At 43.8% G+C, this 27,318-nt stretch overlaps 1 protein-coding gene across 3 annotated transcripts; it reads right to left on the bottom strand.

Annotated features, from left to right (window-relative positions):
• Nucleotides 1-7,828: 7,828 nt before the first annotated feature.
• Nucleotides 7,829-23,616, bottom strand: LOC144041153 (uncharacterized). 3 transcript variants are annotated; one of them, XM_077555270.1, is made up of 8 exons: nt 23,557-23,616; nt 10,072-10,174; nt 9,185-9,218; nt 8,913-9,016; nt 8,526-8,792; nt 8,246-8,339; nt 8,050-8,117; nt 7,829-7,941 (listed from the first exon to the last, which is right to left on the bottom strand). In XM_077555270.1, exons 2-8 carry the CDS (start codon nt 10,168-10,170, stop codon nt 7,852-7,854), a joined length of 756 nt encoding a protein of 251 aa, XP_077411396.1. In that variant the 5' UTR covers nt 10,171-10,174; nt 23,557-23,616; the 3' UTR covers nt 7,829-7,851. The 3 variants fall into 3 exon arrangements, with proteins under 3 accessions (XP_077411396.1, XP_077411397.1, XP_077411393.1); XM_077555271.1 differs by lacking the exon at nt 23,557-23,616 and adding an exon at nt 10,718-12,530; XM_077555267.1 differs by lacking the exon at nt 23,557-23,616 and having other exon boundaries at nt 10,072-10,340.
• Nucleotides 23,617-27,318: the final 3,702 nt, after the last annotated feature.

The raw sequence follows: 27,318 nt of genomic DNA, 5'->3' as shown, positions 1-27,318 counted from the left end.
ACATTTGACTTCGTAAATGAGCTGAACAGTTAAAAATTCAAACGACTGGAATCGCTCAAGAAATGTGGAAGTTAACCATAATCAACAGAAACTAAAAATATCCCACTGTCGCTTTAAGAACGCACACCCATTTTTGACTTGGAGCCATCACGCGCCCCACATTCCATTGAGATTGTATGAGAGACGCACCCCTTGAACAAAAGCCTCTCACGACTTAACGGTTGAAGATACAGATTCAAGAAATGGCTCGTTAGAACGGCAAGGGTTTGGGGAACACGAGCATGTTCTCATTTTTTTAATCGGATGAAAAATGACCAAATGAGAGCAGGTTGAAAACTTATGATTTATCAGAAATGAAGAGCGAAAGGCGCCTGAATTTAACATGGAAGAGATAGGCGAGTTGGTCTGACTTGTCCGAGCTTAAAGTGAAAATAAAGGTACTAAATGACACCTTAGCCAAATAAGTTAGTTTGTCTGAAAGAAGACACTCCATCCATCCATCCATTTTCTTAACCGCTTATTCCTCACTAGGGTCGCGGGGGTGCTGGAGCCTATCCCAGCTGGCTTCGGGCAGTAGGTGGGGTACACCCTGAACTGGTTGCCAGCCAATCACAGGGCACACAGAGACAAACAACCATACTCACAATCACACCTATGGACAATTTGGAGTGTTCAATTAACCTGCCATGCATGTCTTTGGAATGTGGGAGGAAACCGGAGTACCCGGAGACAACCCACGCAAGCACGGGGAGAACATGCAAACTCCACCCAGGAAGGCCAAAGCCCGGACTCGATCTCTCGTCCTCTGCACTGGGAGGCGGACGTGCTAACCAGTCAGCCACCGTGCCGCCTAAAGAAGAAACTCGTGACTACAAAATGTGAGAATTTGATGTCTAGTGAGCAAAGATTGTGGCCATGGTGACGAGTTGAAGTGAAACTTTTGCAAATAGAAGTAGACTTTTCTTTTTTCCCGCCACTCTAAAGTTAATTGGTCAACAGAGTGCGGTAGAAGCCTAATTCACTCACTGTCTTTGAACCCGCACAGGGGGGAGAGCGTTTATTCCTTAAAAAAGATTTCGACACTGAGCTAAAGATGGGAAAAAATCCTACAAAATGAGCTAAAATTCGTATCGGTCGAATAACGTATGCGTGCGCAGCGTGTCTTGGAAAAAGGTACTTGATCTGTAATTTGTTCCCCCTTTCTCCATTCATTTCCTATGGGAGTTTTTTGGGAGTTTTTGGGGAATTGCGTCGCCATGGTAACTCGGAATTCCTAGAAAAGTAATGCCGCACCGAGTCAGATCGAGCCGCATCGTTTGATACCTCATTTGTCCCGGTGCGATCTACGGTACGGGCCGCATTTTTGCGGAAAAATCTCGGGATTTTCTAGGGTGGAGAGTAATGTGTGCTGCTTTCAGCAGTCCCATAATTACTAGAAAAATTCCCGCGGAAATTTTGAATGGGACTGCTGACTCTTTGGTAATGAGCTGAACAGTTTAAAATTTAACTCTTTGACTGCCAGACGTTTTCAAAAACGGGTTGTCGCCAGTGCCAGCCGATTTAAGCATTTTGAGTGATCTTTCAAGGTCCACAGAAAATGTTGTGTTTGGACTATGGAAACACACATACTACCAAATGAAAAAAAAGTTTGTTTCTACCTTATTCCGTTCTTCAGTAATCAACAATAGAAAATGGTTACTTTCACCGAAATTCTCTCTTTTGAAACAAAAAACGGAGAAAAAGAGCTTTTTGTGAAACGATGTTATTTCATGCACTCTAGTGAATTGTACACTTCTTTTTGTCCATGAATGATGCCACAAACACCTAAATAGTGCTTTACTTCTGTAAAACGCTTTCACCAACAATGAAAAAGTGTTTTTTGATTGCAAAATACGTTTATTTCCATTCAACAGTGTAACAATTAGACAAAACAATTTCGCAAACTATTTACAAATGTGTGCAACTGTGGTACTACTTACAATTATGTGGATGTTTCAAATACAGTTTTTCCTTTTGTAACGCTCTCCTGCGTGCAAGGAGACGCCAGGACTCGCACAACAGTTTACTTTCACTTTCACATTGGTCCGTTTTGCGTGCAAACGTTACACTTTCTTGACGGCCTTTTTTTCCGGGGAATAAAAAGCAAGTAGCAGACTGTACACACTTCCTCCGATGAATATGCATTGGACTCGGGGCACTCTCCGTCGTCCGATCGAACGTCCGCCTGTGCGTGCTCGGTTGCGCTCCGCGTTACGACACCGTCATAGCCGCCGCGTCAGCGGTTCCAATTTCGCCGTCAAGCTCGGATTCACCTTCATCATCATCGAGGATGATCACCGTCGTCATCAATGTACTATTTTAGCGTTGGTCGATGCCTTTCGTCTTGTAAGTGTAGAGCTGCTTGCAAACGCTCGCCATTGGCCGTTCCCTCCTCCATCTAGCTCCATCTAACGTCTTCTACTGCCACGTCAATGCTTTCCAACCACGGAGTCACCATCATCTTCATCATCGATGATGATGATCGTCATCAACAATGTGCTTTTTTAGCGATGCTTTTGGTCTTTGAAAAAAACGGCTCTGGCGTTAGCTCCTCGCGACCGGCCGCCATTTTTCCTTTGTTTTCCATTCTGATCTCCTGCTCAACGCTCTAGCTCCGCCTCTACTGACGCCCACCCGATCTTGTCAAAAGAGAGTCATCGCTGCCCTCTTTTTTAGGTGTTTGTGGCATCATTCATGGACAAAAAGAAGTGTACAATTCACTAGAGTGCATGAAATAACATAGTTTCACAAAAAGCTCTTTTTCTCCGTTTTTTGTTTCAAAAGAGAGAATTTCGGTGAAAGTAACCATTTTCTATTGTTGATTACTAAAGAACGGAATAAGATAGAAACAAACTTTTTTTTTCTGATGAAAGCTGAGAGTCCAATCTTTCATTTGGTAGTATGTGTGTTTCCATAGTCCAAACACAACATTTTCTGTGGACCTTGAAAGATCACTCAAAATGCTTAAATCGGCTGGCAGTGGGGACAACCCGTTTCTGAAAACGTCTGGCAGTCAAAGAGTTAATCGGATAAAAAATGACCAAATGAGAGCAGGTTGAAAACTTATGATTTATCAGAAATGGAGAGAGGAAGGCGCCTGAAATTAACATGTAAAAGACAGGCGAATTAGTCCGACTTCTCTTGCTTAAGGTGAAAATAAAGGTACTAAATGACACCTTAGCCAAATAAAAGTTAGTTTGTCTGAAAGAAGACACGTGACTACAAAATGTGAGAATTTGATGTCTAGTGAGCAAAGATTGTGGCCATGGTGACGAGTTGAAGTGACGTCACGCACCCACATTGCATTGAGATTGAATGAGAGACGCACACCTCAAAGAAGAGCCTCTCACGACTTAACGGTTGAAGATACAGATTCAAGAAAGGGCTCGTTAGAACGGCAAGGGTTTGGGGAACACGAGCATGTTCTCATTTTCTTAATCGGATGAAAAATGACCAAATGAGAGCAGGTTGAAAACTTATAATTTATCAGAAATGGAGAGAGGAAGGCGCCTGAAATTAACATGGCAGAGATAGGCGAGTTGGTCCGACTTGTCCGAGCTTAAAGAAAAAATAAAGGTACTAAATGACACCTTAGCCAAATAAAAGTTAGTTTGTCTGAAAGAAGACACTCGTGACTACAAAATGTGAGAATTTGACGTCTAGTGACAAAAGATTGTGGCCATGGTGATGAGTTGAAGTGAAACTTTTGACTATTGGCAAGAGATTTGTTGGTTCCCGGCACTCTGGCTAATTGCTAAAACAGAGTGTGTTAAAATGCTATATGACTCACTGTCTTTGAACCCACAGAGAGGGGAGAGCTTTCATTCCTTAAAAAAAAATTTCGACACTGAGCTAAAGATGGGAAAAATTCCTACAAAATGAGCTAAAATTCGTATCGGTCGGATAACGTATGCGTGCACAGCGTGTCTTGGAAAAAGGTGCTTGATGTGTGATTTTTTTCTTTCCATTTCCCATTCATTCCTATGGCACTTTTTGGGGTAGTTTTTGGGGTATTGCGTCGCCATGGTAAGTGGGAATTCCTAGAAATATAATGCCGCACCGAGTCAGATCGAGCCGCATCGTTTGATACCTCATTTGTCCCGGTGCGATCTACGGTACGGGCCGCATTTTAGCGGAAAAATCGGTGGAAGATAATATAATAACTAGAAAAATTCCCGCGGAAATTTTGAATGGGACTGCTGACTCTTTGGTAATGAGCTGAACAGTTTAAAATTTAAACGACTGGAATCGGTCAAGAAATGTGGAAGTTAACCATAATCAACATCAACTAAAAGTATCTCACTGTCCCTGAAAATGTATTTAAAAAATGTAAATGAGCTGAACAGTTTAAAATTTAAATGACTGGAATCGGTCAAGATATGTGGAAGTTAACCATAATCTAAAAATATGTCACTGTCACTTTAAGAGCGCACACACATTTTTGACTTGGAGCCGTCACGCGCCCCACATTCCATTGAGATTGCATGAGAGAAGCACCCCTTCAACAAAAGCCTCTCGCGACTTAACGGTTGAAGATACAGATTCAAGAAATGACTCGTTAGAACGGCAAGGGTTTGGGGAACACGAGCATGTTCTCATTTTCTAAATCGGATAAAAAATGACCAAATGAGAGCAGGTTGAAAACTTATGATTTATCAGAAATGGAGAGAGGAAGGCGCCTGAAATTAACATGTAAAAGACAGGCGAATTAGTCCGACTTCTCTTGCTTAAGGTGAAAATAAAGGTACTAAATGACACCTTAGCCAAATAAAAGTTAGTTTGTCTGAAAGAAGACACTCGTGACTACAAAATGTGAGAATTTGACGTCTAGTGACAAAAGATTGTTGCCATGGTGACGAGTTGAAGTGAAATTTTTTCAAATACATTACTTGGTTCCCGGCACTGGATGGCTAATTAGCCAACAGAGTGTGTGAGAAAGCTAATTCAGCCACTGTCTTTGAACCCGCACAGGGGGGGGGGAGCTTTCATTCCTTAAAAAAGATTTCGACACTGAGCTAAAGATGGGAAAAATTCCTACAAAATGAGCTAAAATTCGTATCGGCCGGATAACGTATGCGCGCGCAGCGTGTCTTGGAAAAAGGTGCTTGATGTGTGATCTTCTCTTCCCTTTTCCCATTCATTCCCAATGGGGAGTTAATTTGGGAGTTTTTTGGGAATAGCGTCGCCAAGGTAACTGGGAATTCTTAGAAAAATATTAGCGCAGCGAGTCAGATCGAGCCGCATCGTTTGATACCTCATTTGTACCGGTGCGATGTACGGTACGGGCCGCATTTTAGCGGAAAAATCGTGGAATAATATATAATAACTAGAAAAATTCCCGCGGAAATTTTGAATGGGACTGCTGACTCTTTGGTAATGAGCTGAACAGTTTAAAATTTAAACCACTGGAATCGCTCAAGAAATGTGGAAGTTAACCATAATCAACATCAACTAAAAGTATCTTAATGTCCATAAAAAAATGTAAATGAGCTGAACAGTTTAAAATTTAAACCACTGGAATCGCTCAAGAAATGTGGAAGTTAACTATAATCAACATCAACTAAAAGTATCTTACTGTCCCTTTAAGAAACATGCACATTCACGCACGCACATTTGACTTGGAGCCGTCACGCGCCCCACATTCCATTGAGATTGCATGAGAGAAGCACCCCTTCAACAAAAGCCTATCACGACTTAACGGTTGAAGATACATATTCAAGAAATGGCTCGTTAGAACGGCAAGGGTTTGGGGAACACGAGCATGTTCTCATTTTCTTAATCGGATAAAAAATGACCAAATGAGAGCAGGTTGAAAACTTATGATTTATCAGAAATGGAGAGAGGAAGGCGCCTGAAATTAACATGGCAGAGATAGGCGAGTTGGTCCGACTTGTCCGAGCTTAAAGGGAAAATAAAGGTACTAAATGACACCTTAGCCAAATAAAAGTTAGTTTGTCTGAAAGAAGACATTCGTGACTACAAAATGTGAGAATTTGATGTCTAGTGAGCAAAGATTGTGGCCATGGTGACGAGTTGAAGTGACGTCACGCACCCACATTGCATTGAGATTGAATGAGAGACGCACACCTCAAAGAAGAGCCTCTCACGACTTAACGGTTGAAGATACAGATTCAAGAAATGGCTCGTTAGAACGGCAAGGGTTTGGGGAACACGAGCATGTTCTCATTTTCTTAATCGGATAAAAAATGACCAAATGAGAGCAGGTTGAAAACTTATGATTTATCAGAAATGGAGAGAGGAAGGCGCCTGAAATTAACATGTACAAGACAGGCGAATTAGTCCGACTTCTCTTGCTTAAGGTTAAAATAAAGGTACTAAATGACACCTTAGCCAAATAAAAGTTAGTTTGTCTGAAAGAAGACACTCGTGACTACAAAATGTGAGAATTTGATGTCTAGTGAGCAAAGATTGTGGCCATGGTGACGAGTTGAAGTGACGTCACGCACCCACATTGCATTGAGATTGAATGAGAGAAGCACCCCTTCAACAAAAGCCTCTCGCGACTTAACGGTTGAAGATACAGATTCAAGAAAGGGCTCGTTAGAACGGCAAGGGTTTGGGGAACACGAGCATGTTCTCATTTTCTTAATCGGATAAAAAATGACCAAATGAGAGCAGGTTGAAAACTTATGATTTATCAGAAATGGAGAGAGGAAGGCGCCTGAAATTAACATGGCAGAGATAGGCGAATTGGTCCGACTTGTCCGAGCTTAAAGGGAAAATAAAGGTACTAAATGACACCTTAACCAAATAAAAGTTAGTTTGTCTGAAAGAAGACACTCGTGACTACAAAATGTGAGAATTTGACGTCTAGTGACAAAAGATTGTGGCCATGGTGACGAGTTGAAGTGAAATTTTTTCAAATACATTATTTGGTTCCCGGCACTGGATGGCTAATTAGCCAACAGAGTGTGTGAGAAAGCTAATTCAGCCACTGTCTTTGAACCCGAACAGGGGGGGGGGGCTTTCATTCCTTAAAAAAGATTTCGACACTGAGCTAAAGATGGGAAAAATTCCTACAAAATGAGCTAAAATTCGTATCGGTCGGATAACGTATGCGCGCGCAGCGTGTCTTGGAAAAAGGTGCTTGAAGTGTGATTTTTTTCCCATTCATTCCCAATGGGGAGTTAATTTGGGAGTTTTTTGGGAATAGCGTCGCCAAGGTAACTGGGAATTCTTAGAAAAATAATAGCGCAGCGAGTCAGATCGAGCCGCATCGTTTGATACCTCATTTGTGCCGGTGCGATGTACGGTACGGGCCGCATTTTAGCGGAAAAATCGCTGGAATAATATATAATAACTAGAAAAATTCCCGCGGAAATTTTGAATGGGACTGCTGACTCTTTGGTAATGAGCTGAACAGTTTAAAATTTAAACCACTGGAATCGCTCAAGAAATGTGGAAGTTAACCATAATCAACATCAACTAAAAGTATCTCACTGTCCCTGAAAATGTATTTTAAAAAATGTAAATGAGCTGAACATTTTAAAATTTAAATGACTGGAATCGGTCAAGAAATGTGGAAGTTAACCATAATCTAAAAATATGTCACTGTCACTTTAAGAGCACATACATTTTTGACTTGGAGACGTCACGCGCCCCACATTCCATTGAGATCGCATGAGAGAAGCACCCCTTGTACAAAAGCCTCTCACGACTTAACGGTTGAAGATACAGATTCAAGAAATGGCTCGTTAGAACGGCAAGGGTTTGGGGAACACGAGCATGTTCTCATTTTCTTAATCGGATAAAAAATGACCAAATGAGAGCAGGTTGAAAACTTATGATTTATCAGAAAGCAGTCCTCTCCATCCGCATGTTGACAGCATCCCACAGCAACCGCGCAAGCACCGGCATCCCATCGCTGTCACTGAGGTGTACCTTCCAGACATGATCAGAAATAAATATTATATATCTGCAAACATACTTTTGATAGGAGGAGCACTAATAAAATGTTTGTTTGTTTTTTGCAACAACTAATGTACTTACCCCGTCTCTACGCCACAAGTGAAGCTGTGACAGCGGGAAGTGGCCAGCAACAGATAGGTAGCGAATACCTACAGTAACAAAGAAAAAAAACATTATTAGTTCAAGAGTCCCGCTGAGACACAAAAATCAGATCAGGAGGTGACGTAAAGAAAAGTAGAACTTTGTGTGTGAAAACAATTTTCAACATGGAACGTACCCATAATTGCTGCCACCCGGTGGTACTCCTGGCGTAAAAGGTCCTGCTGGGCCAGCTCGACGGTCAGACGAGGGGGGAAGTCCAGGACAACAACCTGCACAAAGTTTAAAAAAGTAAAATATACATCTGGAGCAAGATGAACTTTCATTAATATTCATCAACTGCTTAACTACGGGAAAAGGCTGAAATGTATTTTAAACAGAACATATTTGACATATCATGCAAGTACATACTTGAAATGTAAATGTATGAACTATATGAAGGAAATGTGTGAACTTACGTTGGGCCAGCGGCTGCAGACGGTGCGCAAGAACTGGCCAAAGTCAGCCGCTGCCTCAGCGATGGGGCGGCCCAAGTTGTTGCTGGGAGCCAAAATGCAGACCGCCTCGGGTGACCGAGGCAGAACAGCATTCAGCACCTCAGCACGCAACTCGGAGGCACTGGCACCCGGGGTGGACATCACGCCAAAAGAGAAATGTCCCTCCGGCAGCTTCACAACCCCATCGGCAATGGCTCGCAGGTGGGAGTCACCAACAACCAGGACAAACTATTAAAGGAAAAAAAAAAGAAGAAGTAATTGAAATTTTTTTTTTTAAGTATTTCAATTTTTTTAAAAAAGACAAATGAAGGTTAATTTGTTTTACAGGCAGTTTATTATAAAACATACCTTGTTGTCCTGGTTCAGTGATGGAATGACCAGTTTGTGCCTCCGCCCAGTCACAGTTGAAACTGGCCATTCCCGAACTCTGTGGCGCCAGCCAGTGCCTCTGCCTAAAATGATGCACACACCATGAATACCATGTCAAGTCTCACAACTTAAATTGCTGACAATGCACAGTACAAGTTACACTTTGAGTGTATATGAACCTGCAAAATATTGGAATTTTTTAAATAATCGATTGTAAAACTGCTGCAAAAGCAATTAAAATGATGACTGACCTGGTACCAGAGCCTTGGCACCAACAGAGGACACCTAAAACATAGACATTACAATTGTAGGCATGTGCAGTCACCTTAATGCAGAGTAAAAAGCAAACATAGGTTGTAATGGTTAAGTTAGTTTCAATAAAAATTGACCAGGTCTTTTGTACATACAAGTGATGTTAATTCAGGCCAGGTTTATTAATGAAATTATTAATCACGAAAGAGATTCAGGGACTTAACTGATACTTTTGTTTGTGTCTGAAATACAGTCACAATTGATCAAATTTGGTAGAATTTTCTGATCAAATACATGAGCAAAAAGGCAGCAGATTGTACCAGCCTAACTTCACAACAGCACCATCTACTGATAAATGTAATGTACTCCAACTACTGTCAAGTGTTAAAACAATTATTGGCTTGACATTATCATTTCAACTGTTCCTCCCACAGTCATGCAATAGACCAGGTCTGCAGTTATTAAATATAACATGTGAAATATCTGTGTCCAGGATAGGCATCTCACAAGTTTTTGATCAATGTTAGTGAGTTTATTTTAGACATCAGTAGTTTGAAAACTTCTTAGAATATTTGAAATATTGTAGAAAACAGACTTCATCAAAATTCTATTCAGAATTATTTTGACATGAATAAAGCACTGCACAAATCACATGTCATACACTCTATATTCGTAAAACTGTGCCCTGATGAAGACAAGCTTGTGTTGAAACACGTTGGTAGTCCATTTTTAATAAAGGATTTTTTAACATTACTACTAGTGTCTTGCATAAACAGACTGCTTTTTACACAAGGCTTTTAAGCTATTTTTTCTGCCTGATTCTGTATTTGTAGGCTGAAATATTGTGTATTGCACATTAACAAAGAATTCAATAGAGGTAAAGTACATGCTGGGGTGCGCTGTTTGGGCTCAGTTCCAGAGCAGCAAGGTCCAGCTTCTTCCATTGGCGCTTGGCTGCGTCTGAACGCTTCCCCTTCCGCGGCATGCTGCTACAGCAAAGAAAAAAAACTTGCCATGACAAAGTCAAAAGTAAAGATTCAAGATCAAATTTGTAGTTAATCTCAGATGTGTATGAAGCATTAAAAACGTACACTTCCGAAATCCCTCATTGGCGCCGCTCCGCTACACCGTCGACACTCCACTCAACCCCCCAACCCCCCCCCCACGTCGACGACAGACGAGACAAAAGCCTTACTGTATATTGTAGCAACGAGAGATGTACACAATTGAGATTTAGAGCCTACTCAAACTTTTCTTAGTTTTTTTTTACTGCACATTAAAACTTTAATGTAACATCTGCTAGCTCTTTGCTAGCGCTAGCAGGTGCAGCTAGCATGTAGGTTACCATCTCTAGCACTTAACGTTTCCAATCTTGTTAAAACAGCAGCATAAAACATAACGTTCAAACACATCAAATACGTTTCAATACATCGCCAGTATTAACGTGATGTAGTTTAGGATGGGGAAAACTTGCAAAATCACACTTATTTAGCATTATTCACCAGACTACAAACAATTGCCTTGCAACTTACCTCAGACGAGATGAAATGGGAGGAGTAGGTTCTCGAGAAACTTCTAATTGGTGTCATTAAAGCGTCTCTCATTGGCCACAGCACAGACAAGCAGAAAACGAACCAATCAGGGAAAAGAGAGAAGACTAGATCCAACTATCATCAAGATTGGTTGCATTCCATTGAGATTGTATGACAGACGCACCCCTGGAACAAAAGCCTCTCACGACTTAACTCTTCAAGATACAGATTCAAGAAAGGGCTCGTTAGAACGGCAAGGGTTTGGGGAACACGAGCATGTTCTCATTTTCTTAATCGGATAAAAAATGACCAAATGAGAGCAGGTTGAAAATGTATGATTTATCCGAAATGAAGAGGAAAAAAACACCCAAATTAACATGGAAGAGATTGGCGAGAGAGTCCAATATCTCTTCGCTTAAAGGGAAAATAAAGGTACTAAATGACACCTTAACCAAATAAAAGTTAGTTTGTCTGAAAGAAGACACTCGTGACTACAAAATGTGAGAATTTGACGTCTAGTGACAAAAGATAGTGGCCATGGTGACGAGTTGAAGTGAAATTTTTTCAAATACATTATTTGGTTCCCGGCACTGGATGGCTAATTAGCCAACAGAGTGTGTGAGAAAGCTAATTCAGCCACTGTCTTTGAACCCGAACAGGGGGGGGGGCTTTCATTCCTTAAAAAAGATTTTGACACTGAGCTAAAGATGGGAAAAATTCCTACAAAATGAGCTAAAATTCGTATCGGTCGGATAACGTATGCGCGCGCAGCGTGTCTTGGAAAAAGGTGCTTGAAGTGTGATTTTTTTCCCATTCATTCCCGATGGGGAGTTAATTTGGGAGTTTTTTGGGAATAGCGTCGCCAAGGTAACTGGGAATTCTTAGAAAAATAATAGCGCAGCGAGTCAGATCGAGCCGCATCGTTTGATACCTCATTTGTGCCGGTGCGATGTACGGTACGGGCCGCATTTTAGCGGAAAAATCGTGGAATAATATATAATAATAATATTAACAACAAAAATAAACCACTGTCCTAGGTAGAATACTAATATGTGCCTGCTTGCTTCGCAAGCAGTCCCATAATAATATTAACAACAAAAATAAACCACTGTCCTAGGTAGAATAACAATATGTGCCTGCTTGCTTCGCAAAGCAGTCCCATAACAAGAAAAATAAACCACTGTCCTAGGTAGAATAACAATATGTGCCTGCTTGCTTCGCAAGCAGCCGCTTCGCGCTAAAATTCGTATCGGTCGGATAACGTATGCGCGCGCAACGTGTCTTGGAAAAAGGTGCTTGATGTGTGATCTTCTCTTCCCTTTTCCCATTCATTCCCAATGGGGAGTTAATTTGGGAGTTTTTTGGGAATAGCCGCATCGTTTGATACCTCATTTGTGCCGGTGCGATGTACGGTACGGGCCGCATTTTAGCGGAAAAATCGCTGGAATAATAAAAAAAACTAGAAAAATTCCCGCGGAAATTTTGAATGGGACTGCTGACTCTTTGGTAATGAGCTGAACAGTTTAAAATTTAAACCACTGGAATCGCTCAAGAAATGTGGAAGTTAACCATAATCAACATCAACTAAAAGTATCTCACTGTCCCTGAACATGTATTTAAAAAAATGTAAATGAGCTGAACAGTTTAAAATTTAAACGACTGGAATCGCTCAAGAAATGTGGAAGTTAACTATAATCAACATCAACTAAAAGTATCTTACTGTCCCTTTAAGAATCATGCACATTCACGCACGCACATTTGACTTGGAGCCGTCACGCGCCCCACATTCCATTGAGATAGAATGAGAGAAGCACCCCTTCAACAAAAGCCTCTCGCGACTTAACGGTTGAAGATACAGATTCAAGAAAGGGCTCGTTAGAACGGCAAGGGTTTGGGGAACACGAGCATGTTCTCATTTTTTTAATCGGATGAAAAATGACCAAATGAGAGCAGGTTGAAAACTTATGATTTATCAGAAATGGAGAGAGGAAGGCGCCTGAAATTAACATGTACAAGACAGGCGAATTAGTCCGACTTCTCTTGCTTAAGGTGAAAATAAAGGTACTAAATGACACCTTAGCCAAATAAAAGTTAGTTTGTCTGAAAGAAGACACTCGTGACTACAAAATGTGAGAATTTGACGTCTAGTGACAAAAGATTGTTGCCATGGTGACGAGTTGAAGTGACGTCACGCACCCACATTGCATTGAGATTGAATGAGAGAAGCACCCCTTCAACAAAAGCCTCTCGCGACTTAACGGTTGAAGATACAGATTCAAGAAAGGGCTCGTTAGAACGGCAAGGGTTTGGGGAACACGAGCATGTTCTCATTTTCTTAATCGGATAAAAAATGACCAAATGAGAGCAGGTTGAAAACTTATGATTTATCAGAAATGGAGAGAGGAAGGCGCCTGAAATTAACATGGTTGAGATAGGCGAGTTGGTCCGACTTGTCCGAGCTTAAAGGGAAAATAAAGGTACTAAATGACACCTTAACCAAATAAAAGTTAGTTTGTCTGAAAGAAGACACTCGTGACTACAAAATGTGAGAATTTGACGTCTAGTGACAAAAGATTGTGGCAGTGGTGACGAGTTGAAGTGAAATTTTTTCTAATACATTATTTGGTTCCCGGCACTGGATGGCTAATTAGCCAACAGAGTGTGTGAGAAAGCTAATTCAGCCACTGTCTTTGAACCCGAACAGGGGGGGGGGCTTTCATTCCTTAAAAAAGATTTCGACACTGAGCTAAAGATGGGAAAAATTCCTACACATTGAGCTAAAATTCGTATCGGTCGGATAACGTATGCGCGCGCAGCGTGTCTTGGAAAAAGGTGCTTGAAGTGTGATTTTTTTCCCATTCATTCCCAATGGGGAGTTAATTTGGGAGTTTTTTGGGAATAGCGTCGCCAAGGTAACTGGGAATTCTTAGAAAAATAATAGCGCAGCGAGTCAGATCGAGCCGCATCGTTTGATACCTCATTTGTGCCGGTGCGATGTACGGTACGGGCCGCATTTTAGCGGAAAAATCGTGGAATAATATATAATAATAATAACGACAAGAAAAATAAACCACTGTCCTAGGTAGAATAACAATATGTGCCTGCTTGCTCCGCAAGCAGTCCCATAATAACTAGAAAAATTCCCGCGGAAATTTTGAATGGGACTGCTGACTCTTTGGTAATGACCTGAACAGTTTAAAATTTAAACCACTGGAATCGCTCAAGAAATGTGGAATTGCTGACTCTTGCAAGGTGGAAACACGCATGTATGTAGTACTTGTAGACATAGTAGTAGTAGTATAGTAGTAAGTAGTAAGCAAGTACAAACAGAAGTAGTAGTATTAGTAGTACTTGTAGTAATTTTAGTAGTAGTCAATTGGCTAAGATGGCCGCCGACCCGGGTGGGCGAGGGGGAGAGAGTCCTTGCCGTACCTAATTAATTGGCCAAGATGGCCGCCGCCCTGGGTGGGCAGAAAGGCGGTCATCCAGGGTGTACCTAATTAATTGGCTAAAATGGCCGCCGCCCTGGGCGAGCGGAGTGGCGAGAATCCTGGGCTTACCTAATAAATTGGCCAAGATGGCCGCCGACCCGGGTGGGCGAGGGGGAGAGAGTCCTTGCCGTACCTAATTAATTGGCCAAAATGGCCGCCGCCCTGGGTGGGCAGAAAGGCGGTAATCCAGGGCGTACCTAATTAATTGGCTAAAATGGCCGCCGCCCTGGGCGAGCGGAGTGGCGAGAATCCTGGGCGTACCTAATAAATTGACAAGATGGCCGCCGCCCCGGGTGGGCAAGGAGGAGAGAGTCCTTGCCGTACCTAATTAATTGGCCAAGATGGCCGCCGCCCTGGGTGGGCAGAGTGGGGATTAATTAGGTACACACCTAATTAATTGGCTAAAATGGCCGCCGCCCTGGGCGAGCGGAGTGGCGGGAATCCTGGGCGTACCTAATAAATTGGCCAAGATGGCCGCCGCCCTGAGCGAGTGTAGTGGCGAGAATCCTGGGTGTACCTAATTAATTGGCCAAGATGGCCACCGCCCTGGGCGAGCGTAGTGGCGAGAAACCTGGGCGTACCTAATTAATTGGCCAAGATGGCTGCCGACCCGGGTGGGCAAGGGGGAGAGAGTCCTTGGCGTGCCTAAATAATTGGCCAAGATGGCCGCCGCCCTGGGCGAGCGGAGTGGCGAGAATCCTGGGCGTACCTAATAAATTGGCCAAGATGGCCGCCGACCCGGGTGGGTGAGGGGGAGAGAGTCCTTGCCGTACCTAAATAATTGGCCAAGACACGCATTTGATTAGAACTTGTTGGACACACTTGAATTCATGCACCAACATTCTATTGATATTGTATGACAGACGCACACCTGCAACGAAAGCCTCTCACGACTTAACGCTTCAAGATACAGATTCAAAAAATGGCTCGTTAGAACGGCAAAGGTTTGGGGAACACGAGCATGTTCTCATTTTTTTAATCGGATGAAAAATGACCAAATGAGAGCAGGTTGAAAACTTATGATTTATCAGAAATGAAGAGGAAAAAGTCGCCCAAATTAACATGGAAGAGATAGGCGAGTTCGTCCGACTTCTGCTCGCTTAAAGTAAAAATATAGGTACTAAATGACACCTTAGCCAAATAAAAGTTAGTTTTTCTGAAAGAAGACACTCGTGTCTACAAAATGTGAGAATTTGACGTCTAGTGAGAAAAGATTGTGGCCATGGTGACGAGTTGAAGTGAAATTTTTTCAAATACATTATTTGGTTCCCGGCACTGGATGGCTAATTAGTCCACTCTAACCAACTCAATATACAACAATGGGAGAAGGCTATTTGTCTGCTGTTTGCTCACTGTCTTTGAACCCGTGTGGCTACTCTGTTTGGAATTGCGGACTTGTGCATGGGCGTCATTTGTGTTCAACCCACTGTCGTTCGCTCAACCAATGAGGTTTGAGCTTTAGCCCGCCCAAATCCTCCAGAGCCCGCCCTCTTCTACGAGTACAAATCACGGCGCTATACAAGTACGAATCAGTTTTGCACCATTTGTAGCGAGATATATGGTGCAAAACTCACGTGACTGGACAGCAGCAGAAAAACCACTTGTGACTCCTAGTGGCGACGTCTTTGACTACAAGTTGTCATTTCTATAGGTACAAATCACAACTTTTACAGATACAAATTTACACTTTTTGTACAGGTACAAATCACAACTTTTACAGATACAAATTTACACATTTTGTACAGGCACAAAACATTTTTTACAAGTTAGTTTTGCACCATATTTACCTCCATAGCAAACACACGCCGCAAACACACGCCGCCTACGCTAAGGCAAACTTGAAAATAAAGTTGACCAAATAATACATTGACACTAATGCAACAGCGTTGGCGGATTTTACTTTGAAGTATGCCTGCATGGTGGTGTGAACGCCAGCTTGACTACTTCCCTTTACCGTTTTGGCTTGCATTGTCGACGTTTTTATTGAAATGACATATTTTCTACCACCATTATCATAATGCCACCCCGAAAATATATTTAATAGCTAATTTAGCATGCGAAGAAAACGCAAGTTTATTACGCCATCATTGTATGCTACAGTTCAAGTCTCGGGCGTTTTGTGGCTAGTAGCTAGCTGTTAGCGTAGCATCGAGTGCCTGGCTGGTAACAGTAGTTTGACAGCTGGGCTCACTAGCTTTTCTTCCGTCTGTCTTCTTCCGCTTATCCGGGGTCGGGTCGCGGGGGCAGCAGCTTTAGCAGGGAAGCCCAGAATTCCCTCTCCCCAGCCACTTCAGCCAGCTCATCCGACGGGACCCCAAGGCGTTCCCAGGACAGCCGAGAGACATAGTCTCTCCAGCGTGTCCTGGGTCGTCCCCGGGGCCTCCTGCCGGTAGGACATGCCCGGAACACCTCCCCAGGGAGGCGTCCAGGAGGCATCCGTACCAGATGCCCGAGCCACCTCAACTGGTTCCTCTCAACATGGAGGAGCAGCGACTCGACGCTGAATCCCTCTTGGATGACCGAGATTCTCACCCTATCTCTAAGGGAGAGCCCGGCTGCCCTGCGGATGAAACTCATTTCGGCCGCTTGTATCCGGGATCTTGTTCTTTCGGTCACGACCCACAGCTCGTGACCATAGGTGAGGGCAGGAACGTAGATCGACCGGTAAATCGAGAGCTTTGCCTTTCGGCTCAGCTCCTTCTTCACCACAACGCACCGATACAGCGTCCGCATCACTGCAGATGCTGCACCGATCCGCCTGTCGATCTCCCGCTCTAACTTACCCTCACTCGTGAACAAGACCCCAAGATACTTGAACTCCTCCACTTGGGGCAGGACCTCCTCCCCGACCCGGAGAGGGCACTCCACCCTTTTCTGACTGAGGACCATGGTCTCGGATTTGGAGGTGCTGATCCTCATCCCAACCACTTCACACACGGCTGCGAACCGCTCCAGTGAGAGCTGGAGGTCATGGCTTGAAGAAGCCAACAGCACCACATCATCTGCAAAAAGCAGAGATGCAATGCTGAGGCCACCAAACCGGACCCCCTCAACGCCTCGGCTACGCCTAGAAATTCTGTCCATAAAAGTTAGGAACAGAATCGGTGACAAAGGGCAACCTTGGCGGAGTCCAACCCTCACAGGAAACAAATTCGACTTACTGCCGGCAATGCGGACCAGACTCTGACATCGGTCGTACAGGGACCGAATAGCCCATATCAGGGGGCTCGGTAACCCATACTCCCGAAGAACCCCCCACAGAACTCCCCGAGGGACACGGTCAAACGCCTTCTCCAAGTCCACAAAGCACATGTGGACTGGTTGGGCGAATTCCCACGCACCCTCGAGGACCCTGCTGAGGGTGTAGAGCTGGTCCACTGTTCCACGGCCGGGACGAAAACCACACTGCTCCTCCTGGATCCGAGATTCGACCTCCCGATGGACCCTCCTCTCCAGCACCCCTGAATAGACCTTACCTGGGAGGCTGAGGAGTGTGATCCCTCTAAAGTTGGAACACACCCTCCTGTCCCCCTTCTTAAAAATGGAACCACCACCCCGGTCTGCCAATCCAGAGGCACCGTCCCCGATGTCCACGCGATGCTGCAGAGACGCGTCAACCACGACAGCCCCACAACATCCAGAGCCTTTAGGAACTCCGGGCGGATCTCATCCACCCCCGGGGCTCTGCCACCAAGAAGCTTTCCAACCACTTCGGCGACTTTGACCCCAGAGATAGGGGAGCCCACCTCAGAGTCCCCAGACCCTGCTTCCTCAAAGGAAGGCGTGTTGGTGGAATTGAGGAGGTCTTCAAAGTACTCTCCCCACCGGCTCACGACGTCCCGAGTCGAGGTCAACAGCACCCCGTCTCCACTATACACAGTGTTAACGGTGCACTGCTTTCCTCTCCTGAGACGCCGGATGGTGGACCAGAATTTCCTCGAAGCCGTCCGGAAGTCGTTTTCCATGGCCTCACCGAACTCCTCCCATGTCCGAGTTTTTGCCTCAGCGACCGCCAAAGCCGCATTCCGCTTGGCCAGCCGGTACCCGTCAGCAGCCTCCGGAGTCCCACAGGCCAAAAAGGCCCGATAGGACTCCTTCTTCAGCTTGACGGCATCCCTTACCGCTGGTGTCCACCAGCGGGTTCGAGGATTGCCGCCACGACAGGCACCAACCACCTTACGGCCACAGCTCCGACCGGCCGCCTCAACAATTGAAGCGCGGAACATGGTCCACTCGGACTCAATGTCCCCCGCCTGCCCCGAGACAATGGAGAAGCTCTGCCGGAGATGGGCGTTGAAACTTTTTCTGACAGGGGGTTCTGCCAGACGTTCCCAGCAGACCCTCACAGTACGTTTGGGCCTGCCTGGTCGGACCGGCATCTTACCCCGCCATCGGAGCCAACACACCACCAGGTGGTGATCAGTTGACAGCTCCGCCCCTCTCTTAACCCGAGTGTCCAACACATACAGCCGCAAGTCCGATGACACGACTACAAAGTCGATCATCGAACTACGGCCTAGGGTGTCCTGGTGCCAGGTGCACATATGGACACTCTTGTGCTTGAACATGGTGTTCGTTATGGACAGTCCGTGGCGAGCACAGAAGTCCAATAACAAAACACCACTCGGGTTTCGATCGGGGGGGCCATTCCTCCCAATCACGCCCCTCCAGGTCTCACTGTAATTACCCACGTGAGCGTTGAAGTCCCCCAGTAGAACGAGGGAGTCCCCAGGGGGTGCGCTCTCCAGCACACCCTCCAAGGACTCCAGAAAGGGTGGGTACTCTGAGCTGCTGTTCGGTGCATAAGCACAAACAGTCATGACCCGTCCCCCCACCCGAAGGCGGAGGGAGGCTACCCTCTCATTCACCGGGGTAAACCCCAACGTACAGGCGGCTAGCTGGGGGGCAATGAGTATGCCCACACCTGCTCTGCGCCTCTCACCGTGGGCAACTCCAGAGTGGAAGAGGGTCCAGCCCCTCTCGAGAGGATTGGTACCAGAACCCAAGCCGTGTGTGGAGGTGTGTCCGACTATATCTAGTCGGAACTTCTCAGCCTCGCACACCAGCTCGAGCTCCTTCCCTGTCAGAGAGGTGACATTCCATGTCCCCAGAGCTAGCTTCAGTAGCCGGGGGTCAGACCGCCAAGGCCCCCGCCTTTGGCTGCCACCCAACTCACTGCCCACCCGACCCCTTTGGCCCCTTCCACCGGTGGTGAGCCCATGGGAAGGGGGACCCACGCTGCCTTTTCGGGCTGTGCCCGGCCGGTCTCCATGGGTATAGGCCAACCAGACGCTCGCCTTCGAGCCCCACCTCCAGGCCTAGCTCCAGAGGGGGGCCCCGGTGACCCGCGTCCGGGCAAGGGAAACGAAGATCCAAGGTTTGTGTTTATCATTGGGGTCGTTTGAGCCATGCTTTGTCTGGTCCCTCACCTAGGACCTGTTTGCCTTGGGTGGCCCTACCAGGGGCATGAAGCTCCGGACAACATAGCTCCCAGGCTCATTGGGACACGCAAACCCCTCCACCACGATAAGGTGATGACTCACGGAGGGGACTTGCTTTTCTTATCGTTTTAAATTTTGTAGACCTATGCTACTTTGTAATCCACTCTCCCTGTTTAAACGAAGGGAATGTGCCTTGAATTGCACTTAGATGTATTTTCATTATTTAAAAATATATATATAACTTTGCCTCCATTTATAATTATTTTATAAAACACTAGCTTTAAAAACAAAACAAAAAAAACATTTAAAATGTCCAAATATCGTTTTTACTCTCCTGCTCAGTGTTTGGTGCCCAGATACAAAGTACTCCAATACGAAACAATGGACTAGACCGTGACATTCGACAATCTTTTACAAAGAAAAGGCTTGAGTGAACTGTATTTATTCATAGCACTCTGCAGGGAGGTTTGATTTAAAGTAAATATAACTTTTACCTGGTTTTGAACAAGTTCATGTTTGGGCTCAGCTTTCATGTCACATTCCTGGAACCTGTTTTCTGAGAACCAGCCATCTAAGTATGTAATCAATCATACATCTTTTAACCTAAACTGACGTCCATGTTTGTCATTGTTTTGTTGGACGAGCGGGGAAGAGGTTGATAAAAGAGGCTGCTGAATTGAGAGATCCAACACAGCACTACCATGCCCAGCCACTCGAAGTAAGTTTACCACAGTACAGATATACTGTAGTAGTCCGTAGAAAGAAGTATGTCCCCTTTTAATAATAATCTCTTTGATGATTAAACACCTGTGGTTTAATTGTAGCAAATTAAAAATGAGCTACATCATCACAATTCTTGCATCCGTTGAACTTGAGTTTTTGGACAGTTTCTACTTAAATTTCTGTGCAGGCTGTCAAAATAGACTACCAGAACTGCTTTGTAGGTTGTGAACTGCCTCCCCCCTTTATAGGTCTTGCTTCTGCCCCATCATAGACCTTTTGCTTGAAGATGCGTCAAAGATTTCTCAATAAAGTTAATTATTATGAAAGGGCCTCATGTGTAGGGGTGGGAATCTTTGACTGTCTCACGATTTGATTCTGATTTTTGGCTCTGTGATTCGTAGGGATGGGTACCTTTCGCATTTGAAGTGGTTCTGTTAACAATACTCGGTACCTCGGAATCGATACCGGTAGTCAATGGTACCAGTTTTCGGTATTTTTGTACTTTCTTCTTTTTTTTCAAATTGTATTTATTTATTTGGATGGTAATAAATATTTGTCATTGTGTATTGACAATAAAATCTTTAAAAAAAAAATCAATTTAACAATTCCTTTTCAATATATAAAACTTGACAAATAACAAAAATGTAAAATTTGAAACAAATGAGCCAGAGAGGAATAGTAAAAAAATTAAGGTATAACATTTTACAATTACAGAAGTATAACTAGGCGGCACGGTGGCTGACTGGTTAGCACGTCTGCCTCCCAGTGCAGAGGACGTGACATCGAGTCTGGGCTTCGGCCTTCCTCGGTGGAGTTTGCATGTTCTCCCCGTGCTTGCGTGGGTTTTCTCCGGGTACTCCGGTTTCCTCTCACATTCCAAAGACATGCATGGCAGGTTAATTGAACACTCAAAGTTGTCCATAGGTGTGATTGTGAGTATGGTTGTTTGTCTCTGTGTGCCCTGCGATTGGCTGGCAACCAGTTCAGGGGTGTACCCCGCATACTGCCCGAAGCCAGCTGGGATAGGCTCCAGCGCCCCCTGCGACCCTTGTGAGGAAAATGGATGGATGGATAGATGGAGAAGTATAACTAATACACATAAATTAATATTACAAAAACAAAGTGTGAAGCAAAATTCTGTGCAATGAACACAAGGAACGAAGTTAAACAATAATTGATGGACTCCTGACTCGGGTCCAAAAAAGTGTGATTGGGACATCCTTACATTTTGTTGAATATTTCCATCAAAAATTGATCTTTAAAAATCGTTCAACTGCATATTGAATCGATACGAAAATTGTGCGCTGTAATATTGCGATATATTATTTGAACACCCCTACTTCATATACTATATTTGTTTGGCTTGGCGGCGCAAAAATCTCGCTTGTTTCCAAACCCGGAAATGTAGGCGTCCCTGCGCCGTTTGCGGCCTGGCCAGGACCAGGTTGTGTGGACGCTGCGGGTCATATCGAGGCGGCACCCGCGGTCAGTCTCTCAGCCAAGCCACCACCAGGGCTGCCGACCACTCCCTTGGCCTCGTTTTCCCGTGAAATCATGTGAAATCCTGTGCGAGTGGGTAACGTCAGTACACATAATGTTGCGTTTAAGTGCGCCATGGAAAATCGATGCTCAGAAGTACAGAACCAAATCGGTCCATAACACGAAAAGTACAGTCATCGGTACTCAACCCTACTCTACGCGCTAGATCCTGGAGCATAAAGTAAGTTATTTGAAAAACCTTTCTGTGCGCGTGTGCGGTTATGGAGAGAAATGTGTGTCTTTATTTTCAATCAAACAAAAAAGGGATTTGCAATCCAAAAAATGTTTTCAATCAATCAAAAAGATGATTTGCAACCTCAAATAAATTTCAATCAAACAAAAAAGGGAGTTCAAATTAAAAATATATATGTAAACAACAAAACAAATTGCAAATAAAATGAATGGATTTGTAAACAACTTTTGCAAGCAAGTTTTTAGGTTTTGTTTGTAACAACTTTTGGTTGCAAATCTGTTTTGTGGTTACGGATCTGTTTTGCGGTTGCGAATCTGTTTTTTTGGTTGCTAATCTTTTTCTGTCTTGTTCAACGTTCATTGGTCAGCTAGGAATGGGGGTTTGTAATTGGTGTGTGTGTCTGAATTTGCGACTGCCTGCCTACCCAAACCTAGAGCTCACTGCACGTCACTGATTTTAACTGCAGTTGCCCCATTATGAAGGCGCTATATCAACACCAGTGCACTGGAAAGACCTGGAGCAACAACCGAAGAAGAAACAGCTTTTCTTTTTTTCTTTTTTTTACTTTAATGTACCGAAGAAGAAACAGATCATGGAGCAACTGTTGCACACGCCCATTTCCTGGTTGCGAGGCAGAGGTGGCATGCTCCAGCCATCGGCAAAGTCATAAAAACACTTGATATACAATAAACATAATGGTGTTTTACAACAACGCTGAACTATATTTACAATTTAATATGTACTAGTGGATAAATTTGTTATGATTGTAGTTAAAAAATAGCAAAAGTTAATGGCAACTTTGTATTCATATAATTTCTCATTTCTATTCCCTGATGGTAAAATGGCTGCAGGAGGGCGCCGTGAGTACTGATACCTTAAAATAATATTGGCATTGGCACCGATACGATACCTGGTATTGGTAGCCACCCATCATAGTCAGTTATACCACCCTCTGCCTCAATCTGAGTAGTGATCGTCCCCATTACTCCCCCACTTTTTCAACTTGACTTGTACATTAAACAAACAGGAGCAATAAATAAAAATCACAGAATTATCACAAATTTAATCTGTACTTCAAACATCCAAGATGTAGGGGAAGCAGCTACTGTAAATAAGTTTGACTCCCAGTCCTGCTTGTATGTGAAGCGAATGCAAATGTTTCTTTATGAGTAAAAAAAACAAGAAAACTTCATACTAACAGCTATCACAGTGAGTGTGTGTGAGTGTGTGTTTCGACTGCCGACAACATAGCTTCATGAATGATTCCGGTATCAGACTAACAGAGCTAGCTAGCTAGCTAGCATGGCTAAGCAATGATGAGTGAGTGACTACGCTAATTGTAATTGTTAGACAAAAGAACCAGATAAACGATAGATCAAGGGTTGCTTTTAAATAAATATAAAGTATAGCTAAAACAGAAAAGTAAAAAAAAAAAGTAATGGCAATATTTACCTTGATGCTGGCGGCGACTGTAGAATGAGCCAGGAAGTGTCAGACGGACATTGTCACACCCCCATTCCTACCTGACCAATGAACGTTGTTGCAGCGGCTTCCAAGCTGACCAATGAAAAGGCTTCTATCATCGGTTGAGCGGAGGACCCCACCCACACAAGACAAAAACAGATTTGCAACCGCAAAACAGATTTGCAACCGCAAAACAGATTCACAACTGCAAAACAGATTTGCAACCAAAAGTCAGGAGTTGCAAACAAAACCTAAAACAATTTTTTTTAAATACAGATACATTAATTTTATTTGCAATTTGTATTGTTCTTTGCAAACATTTTTGGGAAATTTGAAATCCTTTTTTTGAGTGAAATTTATTTGAGGTTGCAAACCCCCTTTTTGTTTGATAGATTTTTTTAAAATTGGAAATCCCTTTTTTTTGTTTGATTGAAAATAAAGACACAAATTTCTCTCCATATGCAGTACTGTTGGTGTGCTGCGTCTATTGTAGGCTTCGACAACTCTATTTGAATGAGACAACCAAATACGTAAGACTTAGTAAACATATGATGAAGAGAAAGTGTTATTTAAGTGCACTCCATTTACCATTTTGATCAAATTGGATTTTTCATGTGTTGGTCTATGAAGTGATTTTCAGGAAAAATATAATAAGTGATTCGAGTTAATTCAGGGCTAATGCTAATCACAATTGTTAGTTAACCCTTTAGCATAGGCTAATTTTGTTGGTGTTTGTCTAATATGTGCATATGTGTGCAGAAGATAAGGAATAATGAGTATTTATATCCACTAAATTCAACTCACGTTCAATCTTAGACTTAAAAAAAAAGTTTAAAAAAAATTGGAGGGGACGGGGCGATTAGTGAATTAATCAATGGAATAATCAATATATATATTTTTTGAGTCAAGTCATTAGTGACAGCACTAGCAAAAAGGAAGCACAAAGAGACTATAGAACAACACTTTGCTGCTAACAACTCTAAGAAAATGTGGGACACCATGAGGAGGATCACCAACTTGACTCCTGCTCAAAAAGGTCTCAGCACCCTAAATGACCTCCAGAAGGCAAGGGAGCTGAATGACTTATTTAAGATTCAAAACCCAGGACTTCTCCTCTGAATGTGGGGAGGTCCTGAGGTCCATTTCAAAGAATGAGCAGGACTCAAGGCTGGTGATTCATCCCCATGATGTCCAATCTGCTTTTAGGTCTGTCTGCACAAAAAAGGCCTCAGGACCGGATGGGATATCTGCCTTTCTGCTAAAATCCTGTGCAGAGGAGCTCACAGCGGCATGGCAGCCCATCTTCCAGAGATCTGTGGACTCACACTCCATTCCCAGTCTCTGGAAAAAATCAGTAATCACCCCGGTTCCTAAAAAACAATGTCCTGCGGTCAATAATGACTTCAGGCCTGTGGCTCTAACTTCCATTGTTATGAAGTGTTTCGAGAGGCTGATTGTGACTCTGCTCAGGGGGGAGGTGGATGCACACTTAGATTCCCTTCAGTTTGCCTACAAGCGGGGTCGCGGCACTGACGATGCTATCAACAGCATCACACATCTGGTCAGCAAACATCTGGACGTCCCTAAAGCTTATGCACGTGTGTTGTTCGTTGACTTTAGCTCAGCGTTCAACACAATGCAGCCGCACCTGCTTTTGGGTAAACTGAAGGAGATGAATGTGAACCCTAACATCTCAAGGTGGTATCGCTCCTTCCTGACACAGCGCACACAGCAAGTCAGGGTCAACAGCTCCCTCTCGGAACCCAGATTGATAAGCACAGGTGCCCCACAGGGCTGCGTCAGCTCCCCGGTCCTCTTCACATTGTACACAAATGATTGTGTGACATCACACCCTGAGAACTTTATCATTAAGTTCTCTGATGACACAGCTATCGTCAGCTTGCTGCAGGCCGGCGGTAGCCCACTGGACTATTTCTCAGAAATAGAGAAATTTGTCCAGTGGTGTGACCAGAATCATCTTGTGCTCAATGTGGGGAAGACAGAGGAGGTGATATTTGATCCAAAAACTGTTGATGACCACAGGCCAGTCGTCATTAAAGGCAATCACATCAGCCAGGTGGCTTCATACAGGTATCTGGGGGTCCACATCGACAACACACTCAGCTGGAGGGTACACGTTGGAAGTCTCTGCTCCAAACTCCAACAGCGTCTCTATTTCTTACGCAGACTTAGGGTCTATGGAGTGGAGCAGAGGATCATGCTGTTGTTCTACCGGGCTGCATTGGAAAGTATCATCAGATACGGCATTGCGGCCTGGTACGGCAACCTGACTGTGCAGTCAAGGTCACAGATTGCCGGTCTGGTGCGGACTGCCATGAAGATCATTGGGGTCAGAAATCATCCTTCCCTACAGATGCTTTATGAGCGGTCCGTCACCGGACTGGCACAGAAAATTGTTAATGACCCGACTCACATTCTGCATCATGAGTCCCAGCTACTGCCTTCCGGCAGGAGATTCAGGGCCCCCAGAGCCAGGCTGAACCGCTACAATAACTCATTCCTGCCGACATCCATCAAACTGCTTAATAACCGACATTAACTAAGTGGTGCAATATATATATATAGGAGTGTGTGTGTATATGGGTGTGTACAGTCCTCATGTATGTACTTCTCTACACATGTATACTTCTGTGAAGACTTCTACTTATTGCTGCACTTCTTATTTATTTCAATTATCTCGCTCTATTCTGTTGTTTTTCTTACTGTAAACTACTGCTGCACTTCTTATTTAATTTTGATTTTATCTCTTTCTATTCTGTTGTTTTTTCCTTACTGTAAACTGCAGCTGGACAGAGTCCAGGAAAAAGTTCCCCACGGGGAAAATAAAAGTATATCGTATCGTATCGTACTACTAGCCACATGAAAAAATCAAAAGAGGCCTGGGCTGCTTTGAAATCTTTCAATTAACACTAAATCAAATTGGCAATGTAGGTAAATATATGTGAAGCTATATTAATTTATGTATATATACCTACCGTATAGTTGGGGAAAAAACAGCTAGGTAATAAAGTAAAACAAAGATTTTTTTTCAAGATGTCTGTCTGCATTGCTGGTGGCCCTATCGAATGATGACTGATTGGTGGAAATTTAAAAGGAAGTGAGAGATGAGAACAAACTTCTTCTGTTGTCATGACTTGCCACTTAAATGTGCTTTCACACCAAAAAGCCCAAGAACTTAGAATTCCTGGTACACAGTTTCTGGTCTTAAGAGGTTATGTTTGGCCCCACTTGTTTGCGTTCACACGGCAACAGTGGGCAAGGTAGTTAATTCAAATGAGATTGATGACTCAGTCTCATTTGAATGAACTCACACGCAGTGGATCTCGGTCTCAGCAGCGACAGCTCTTTGGGGCAGCTGAGACGCGCGCCAAGCATACAACTCCAGCTGAAGCCCCCGCCCTCGCCTGAAAACGCCATCCACCTTGAGCCCGAGCTGCATCGCACCTTATCCAACTGTGGAACATTTTTTATTTTTGCCTTGCCTTTTTGGGAGCATTTTTTTTTCTTCAACCGACCTTCCCTCCGCTAGCTCGATTCAACTCACTTCAGTAAGTTGCACGTCTCATAGACAATTTGACATATCGCTGGTGCAACTTCCATTTCAAATATCTCATAGATTTGGCCAGTCAAACCTTTCCTTTCTACCTCGTTAAATTGTTCCTTTTTTATTTTTATTAATTTCATTTTTATCGCTTTTCTTTTCACTGTATGATAGTTATGTAGGCAATG

This window comes from Vanacampus margaritifer, chromosome 1 (assembly GCF_051991255.1).
Source record: "Vanacampus margaritifer isolate UIUO_Vmar chromosome 1, RoL_Vmar_1.0, whole genome shotgun sequence".
Classification (NCBI taxonomy): Eukaryota; Metazoa; Chordata; class Actinopteri; order Syngnathiformes; family Syngnathidae; genus Vanacampus; species Vanacampus margaritifer.
This window is presented reverse-complemented; position numbering and strand designations above follow the sequence as displayed.